This window comes from Triturus cristatus, chromosome 8, assembly GCF_964204655.1.
Source record: "Triturus cristatus chromosome 8, aTriCri1.1, whole genome shotgun sequence".
NCBI classification, from domain to species: Eukaryota; Metazoa; Chordata; class Amphibia; order Caudata; family Salamandridae; genus Triturus; species Triturus cristatus.
In genome coordinates this window covers 1,121,084,084-1,121,091,824 of record NC_140591.1, presented here as the reverse complement: position 1 = coordinate 1,121,091,824, position 7,741 = coordinate 1,121,084,084, and the positions used below count along the sequence as shown (strand labels likewise).

General features: G+C 42.8%; 1 protein-coding gene across 1 annotated transcript in view; it reads right to left on the bottom strand.

Annotated features, from left to right (window-relative positions):
• Nucleotides 1-3,771: 3,771 nt before the first annotated feature.
• Nucleotides 3,772-7,741, bottom strand: part of TMEM255B (transmembrane protein 255B) — a 670,912-nt gene continuing 666,942 nt past the window's right edge. Inside the window, exon 9 of the mRNA XM_085620508.1 lies at nucleotides 3,772-6,664. Coding sequence (XP_085476634.1) covers nucleotides 6,497-6,664 — 168 coding nt within the window. The 3' untranslated portion in view covers nucleotides 3,772-6,496. The remainder of the gene's footprint in view (nucleotides 6,665-7,741) is intronic.

The following is a 7,741-nucleotide window of genomic DNA, read 5'->3' as shown; positions in this document are numbered from 1 at the left end:
CAACATTTTCCACTGAAAACCACCCTGTTTCCGCAATGTGGGTAGCTGTGGATTTTGAGGCATGTCTGTGCCGCAACCCAGGGAAACCTACCTTGTATTCATATTTCTGAAAAGTAGACAACAAAGGGAGTCTAGGGTGGTATGGCTTGTGTGGATCTCACAAGGTTGTCTTACCCAGGACCCCTTGTAAACGCCAATCACTGGCTAAACCCACACATTTTCCTCACATTTCTGTGTGAGACAGTTCCGGAATCTGTAGGAATCCACAAATTTCCTATGAACCTGAGTTCCCACAAGTTCTACGATACCTCGCTTGTATGGATGAGCCAAGAGACCACGACACTAAAGGCCCTAAAGCGCTAAGCGATACTTGGAAAGATCAGTGATAGCAGTAGATGCGGTATTTGGAGCCGTGCTCAGCCACCACCCATGGAAACCTACCAACCACAGACATTTTTGAGAACTAGACAACCTGGATTTTCTAGGGTGGTGTGCCTTGTGTGGATCCCACAAGGTTTTCTTACCCCAATGCCATGCAAATCTCAAACCTTGCCTAAAATCATTAATTTTCCTTACATTGCTGTGATGTAAATTTCTGGAATAGGAAATGCAAGATTTTTTGCCAAAATGTTAATGAATATCTTGTAATCTGCATTTAGGAGTGTGTTGGGTCGAAAAGAGCTACACTCAGCATGATCTGTGTGTGCCTGCACAAAAACACATACATTTTCCTCCTTTAAAAGTTTCTTCATATTGGCCTAAGTTTCACATTTAATTAAAAAGTATCAACAAATGGGGTCTAGGCAATTCCAAAAATGTTTTACACTATTCATTACTGAAACTCTCTAGCCCTAGTGCCTTACAATTGGTCAGTCCATAATTTCATGATAACTAACTTCTAGATGGTTTAAAGTGGTTAGCACTTTCTAGGATTACCCTGGCCTTTGGCAAATCGTGGAAGAAGGGTTGCATTTGGTTCATGGTAAGATGAAGTGTCTTTATATAGAACTGATGAAACACAGAGGACACTTTTTCTTGTCACAGGAACGGGTATTGGCTCCTGTGATCTTCTGTCAAATACATTACTGTCTTAGCTTTCTTATTTTAGGATTGCCAGTCAAAAAGCACCTGCCTTTGCTTCCCTCCTCATATAACTGCAGACTATACAGAGTGAAGTGTAGTGATTGTTGTTGATGGAAAACTGACGGACTTGTTTGGAATCTTATCTGCGCCCTGAGGTGTGCTAACCTCTTTCTCCATGCGTCTTCCAATTTATAGACCTGCATCAGTTCCTGTAGCTGGCATGTCACTCAACTTCTGGAGACAGTAACCCATTCTCGAGAGCTTGAAGAATCAAAACTTGTCAAAGCTATATTAAAGTCATAGATTTCCAGGAGAACTCCACGTTTTCAAAACACATATGCAGATTTTCAACTCTGTGGAAACTTTGCATGCTTTAAAAGAGGAACTTTGCATATACGCTTTTTTCCCCTCTTTTTGTCCACAGGGAAATATTTTTCATTGTGGAGAAACCCTTTCCTCTACACTCCAAATGGCATATTTACAAATGTGTTTCAAAGTCCGGAACTGTGCCAAGATCAGCAGCGCCAGGCTCCGACATTTTAAAGCACAGAGATGCGTCGTATTCACAGGAATACGGTGCACCCCTGTGTTTCCCCTAGCGCTGGTGCAAAAAAGCTGCCTAGCCCCAGTGCAGGCACCCTGCTGCTATGTTGCAAGGGTGCCTGAACTGCAGGGACGATTTTTTATATGAAGGAATGGACACCTTCCTGTACATAAACAATCATTCATGGCAATTTGCTCTTTCTTGCAGCACACATGAAACAAGCACAAAACGAGGAGAAGTTCAAATTGTTTCTCGTATCACCATTCTAACGCTTGGTAAGCCATGGCATTAGAATGCCGCTGTTTTTGACTCTGCCTCCACCTATAAATCTGGGGCAGCGTCAAAAAGCAATGGGTGTTGTGGTGGAACACCCACAGCAACACCCATTTCATGCCCCTTTGCCGCAGAGGACTGGGGCGGAAAGGGGCAAATATACAATGTGGTGTTAAGCCACGTTGAGTGGCTTAGCGCCACCTTGTAAATATGGGAAATGGCGCTACGCCACCCGAAGGTCAAAAAAAGTGCCGCTCCGGTGGCGATAGGGGCTTGTACATATACCCCTAAGTGTTCTCACATCTTTCACACTTTGCAAAGCCATTTACCCATGCCTTTCTAGGAAGCACATTTGCCTATGTTTCGAGGCTGAGGAACTACCTATAAAATGTTTGTGAATACATACATATAACAAATGTGTAGGTGTTCACTGCATTTTCCAAGGTTACGTCACCCTTGCAATGACTCTGCGGTCCCCCACTGGTCCTCCACTTGCAGCTTGGGTGGGGGCTATTCTTAAGTGGGCTGCTGCGGAGGAAGACGCAATACGAGAGGAGGAGGCCAAAGGTACCCGTAAAACCCCTATATCTTTAGAATGGGCGCTCCTACTACACCAATTCAGACAATCTCAGACCCCAACTGCACCTGTAGCCGACAGGAATACCCCCGACGCCGCACCGCCTAACGCGGTCCGGATCTCCACGACGGGGGATCCCCCCCAATGTCCCCCCGCACCACCCCTGGGCCAGCTGAGTTCCCCCCCCTGCTCATTTGATACACCCCATGGCTCCTCATCCCGGACTGTGCACACGCCCACCCCCCCCTAGATGGGAGGCAGATATATAGCCGAATAGGCAATGGCAGAATTGGGACATAGCCTAGACCTCGTCCCTCAGAACTCCATGGCATCCCCCAGTTTGGTTCTCCTCCCCAGTTCTTTATACAGGCAATGATCTGCTACCATACGGACCACTTCCACCTGGAACAAAACATATACGTTCTCTCTATATTGATGTTGGTCTATTTGCCCACTCTTGTAACGTACCCATTTTCACGGAAGATGATGTATGTATACTTATATTCTTAAATGCCAATAAAAAGTATTTAAAAAAAAAACCCTTGCAATGACTCTTTTCCCATGCTCAACTCTAAATTTACAGTGGTGAAAATCTCGCATTCTGAAGAATTTTCCTGGGTACCTTGGGGTCAGGGGCAACAGCAAATTGTTTAAATGACATACTGCTCTTTCTATCCGTTCCTCCACTATTAACTGATAGGTAGCATCCTTCCTCAAACCCAGTGCTTAATTTGTAAAACAATAAGTGGCAGGGCACTGACCAGGAGGTCACTGCAGCTCGCACCACCCATTGGCCCTGTTGTCACTGCCAATGGCGGTCCCAAAACAACTACTAGCCGCCTCTCTCGCCTACAGTTGTGACAGTGCAGAATATTCCAGGCCCCCAAAGCTAAAGGATTCGGCTGGGGAGGCAGGTATTAGTAATTTTTTAAGTACATTGTAATAATAAACAACCGTTGTTCTGCTCATCTCTAAATTAGATGAGAAGTGCCACCATGTGGCAGACTGTCATAAGTGCGCTGTTGACAATCAAGTGCCAGTGTCGAGCACCAGAAACTGATTAAGTGCCAATCACCGGAAGCCACCTGCTCAAATTAAGCTCTGCTCAAGCCCCACTGAAGTTATTATTTGATAGTACAGTGATGGCATACTGCACTCTCTCATCATACCAGTGTAAATCAACATCAAAGAATGAAGACCAATTATATAGAAAAAGTTATAATTTGGATGAAGTTTAGGATTTAATATGTTTATTTTTAATGACAATCATGACAGTTGAAGCTGCCCACCTGTGGCCAATACATACATACAAATGCACTCACATATTTATGCTGTGCTGCAAAGTTCTCTCAAATATTGTCAAATGTTGGTGATTTTTGCACACTTGTATAACACATCTTCTGGGAATACTTCCTACTTTCTAGGTAGATTAACTGAACTATTCAACAATATGCATGCTGAGATATTAATAGAGGCTTGTTTCAAAAGTACAAATGTTTACACTGTATTGGCTTAAAAATATGAAGTCAAATATGTAAAGAAATGTTTGTCTGTCACAAGGTGTAGGAGACGATGTAAAAGTGTAGAAGGAAGTGGAACTCTGCTGACATTGGTTTCAGCACAGTTAATTTAAAGCCTCATCCAGATCTAATTTGTCTTCTTTTAGGGCAGCATGACTCATGGTTTAAAACCTTCACCACAAACCAGGTATATGCAAGCACAATGGAATTTGGCAATTCCAAGGCCTCAGAATTTGTTCAGACATGATGGATTTGACAAATTTGCTGGGTAATCCACTACATGATGCATACTTAGCAGATATCAACACAATATGTTTCTAGCTCAAGCTGATCAAAGGTTACAATATCACTGAGCACAGAATAGAGTACAGAACCAAACACTTTGCAAAGGTTAACTGGCCATCGTCCACCTGCTGATTTCTGTATTGAGGTTTTTGTTAGATTCATATTTCACCTCAAAGGTTTTAATATCCCCTGTTCATAAACGGGGTGGAGAGCCTTTGTCTACACCTGGAAACACACCAAATTGGTAAGCATGACGTCCTCCTCTTTATGAAAATATTTTATTTCATTACTCCTAAATATTCATGTTATCATTCCAGCATTCTAAAAGAAGCAGTTACCTCAAAATGACACTCTGTGGAAGATTTACTAAGATTTTGCACTGTGAGTGCGTCACAAAAGTGATGCAAATTGGCACAAAATCTTTTTTCCCCAATCTACTTTCCAGAAATAACAGAAAAGTAATGTGAAGCAGTGCATAGCGCTGCTTTGCATTACTTTGCACCATGAGGGCGTACCAAGGGTGGAGCATGGGCATTCCCATTCAACCACCCATGGTTTCTCACGCTAAATCCAATTTACTAAATAAAGCAGATTGGGTTAAGCATCAGAAAACGGCACCCTTTTCAAGTAGGCACAAGGAAGGAGAAATGCTTTAATTTCTCCTTCCTTTTCAGACTTTGCATGTGTGCTGCCCTTTACAGCACACATACAAAGGGACGGATTCTGATGCGGTTTGGAAAGCTTCCCAACCAAATAGGTTTAGGAATGGTTTCCAACCGGATCGGATCGGGAGAGTCCAACCGACCGAGTACGATGAATCCGGGTGCTTCCAGATATGATTTGGTTGGACTCCCATTGACTTCAATGGGAGTCTTTGTTCCGACTGAATGCATAGGCTCCCATTGAAGAAATGAGTGGCTGTGGAAAATCGGGCACCCTGTGGTGGGCACTCGTTGGTGCCTGCCACACTGTGCATGGCTGATAAGGGAAGACCCATGGCTACCCCCACGGGCATGATTGGGAAGGCTCCAGGTGCAGGGGGGCCCACCACAGGCCCCTAAAGTCTGATTCCGACTGCCGATTCGAGTCGGAAAGCACGTTTCCGAAAGGCTGTCTAAATCCAGCATCGTACTCGGTCGTTTGGAAACGTCACCCGTAGAGACATAGAATTCTGCTCCGTATGGCTTGGTCATCCCAAATGCTGTCAGGTTTGGATTGGGATATTCCTAATGCGTAACTAGCATCATACTTGGCCAGTTGGAAACCTTTCCTAGTCGATTGGAAAGACACATTCTCGATCCGATTTGGACCATGCAAATGCTGTTAGGAGGCCTTCCTAACCGCATTAGGATCAGGCCCAAAGTGGGGGTATGGTTAAAGTGCATCTGTGCATAGTATTTTGAACTGGAAGGGTCCTTTCCAGTACAAAACCTATGCTAGACTCACGGAGACACCCTTGCACTATGGCGCAAAGGTCTCTTCGTGGCACACATCACCTCATTTCAGCGTCAGCGCTAGTGAGAGGCAAGGAGAGTGCCTTATTTTAGTAAATAGGATGCTCTACTCCTCTCTACCTTTCACATGGCGCAGCACAGCATTTGCAGATGCTGCAGGGCGCAACGCGAAAAAATATTAAGTCTGCCCCTCTGAGTTTAGAAGAATCTTAAACATTTTACATCTCTTGTTAGGATGAGTGCTTCCAAAGCCCCTTTTGCGCTTTCACAGAATAAACCAGAAATGGAGCTCCCTAAGACAAATTTTGCAACATAGCTGAGATGCACAGAATAATAGAGGCACACTTTTGATTACAATGAGTGTCTATAAGTAGAGTTGATTTTATCTTTAGTGCAACATTCTACATTTATTACATAAATATTTTTAGAGGTAGAAGATAGTGACAAAACAATGGTGTTCCTGTGCTTCTTTGCAAGACACATTCTTTGTTGGTGAAAAATATTTGACTAGGATCAGAGGAATGTTCATAGTTTTATTTCTTAATAAACCTACACAATTTTTATAGCATTAGTATCTTTTGTGTATTGATAACTAAGAATGTAGTGTACGATTATCGTCATAAAATGCTGCATATTTTGCCTTGCTGCATAAATTGGTCCTTCATTATCACATAATTCCAGTGGCTCTAAGTACCTGGAATACATGTGGAGCCTGGGGCACTCTTTGGAAAGAAAAGTACATTAGTGCATATTTCTTATTCTATGCAACATAAGGTGGAGGCTTTTCTCCTGCAACGGAAAAGGTTTGTGCATAAAGTGGTGGGGCATTGGGACGGGGGCAGTAGTTAGAGTTAGACTGAGATGGAGGCTGGTTTTCCTCTGATGACGAGATGTCCATTGGTGTGGATGCTGGAAAGGCAGTGGCAGGCTGCAAGAAAGAACATCTTTGTTATTAAGTGAAAAACACATGAGCGCATAAAAATAATCATTTGCATAGGTTCAGTTGGTAAAAGAGAAAGGTTGTTGCCAGAAATCGTCGAATCTTGTATCCCCTGGCAAGCAGCCATATTAGCAAACTGTTCAGATCATCGGTCAAAGAGAAGATAATTACAGTCAACAATTTCAATAAAAAGCACGACTGTTTCCCAGATTCTTGGGCGATGAGATACTCTTTTACACAAGAGCCAGTCCATGGTTCATTTTTGGGATATCTGTACAAGATAATTTCACATACAAAAAAATAGACTAAATAGATCAAATTTACATAGAGCCATATGTATGAAAATAAATTTTTGCGATTCTCAAATAGCGATTTTTGGCGAATCGCTATTAGAGAATCGCAAAACGCTATGTATGTAGGATTTGCAAATAATTTTGCGAATCCTACATATTCCTTAATTGCAAATTGCGATTCGCAATTAAGGAATACCTCCCCATTCATTCCTATGGGCCAAGAGGCCCATAGGAATGAATGGGAAGACATTCTGAATTTGCGATTCTCAATTAGAGAATCACAAGTTGAGAATGCAATTTCAAGGGTGCCAGGGTGTCAAATGGACACCCTGTTGCACCCCTGAAATGTGCATGTGTGCACATGTGGCACACATACATGCCCTAAGGGCATGTATGTGCGCCTCATGGCACTTTGAAAAAGGCAAAAAAGTGCATTTTTCAGAGAAATCACAAATTACCACCAACTTGAAGTTGGTGGTAATTTGTGATTCCTTAAGGCCAAATTGCACTTTTTTGTGCTTCTTACATTGCATTTAAGGAATAGCAATCGCAAAATAAGGAATCGCTAAGTTTGCGATTCCTTATTTTGCGAGGCAGTTTTTCTTTAATACATACCAAAGAGCCAAATTGCGATCGCAAACGCTGAAATTCTGTTGGGCCTACTTCGGGCACCACTAGATTGCCTGTTATTTGTTAGCTGGCTCATTGGCTTACCTGTTGATAGAAACTGACATAAAACAGTGCATGTTTTAGAACTGTTTACTTGTTTAGT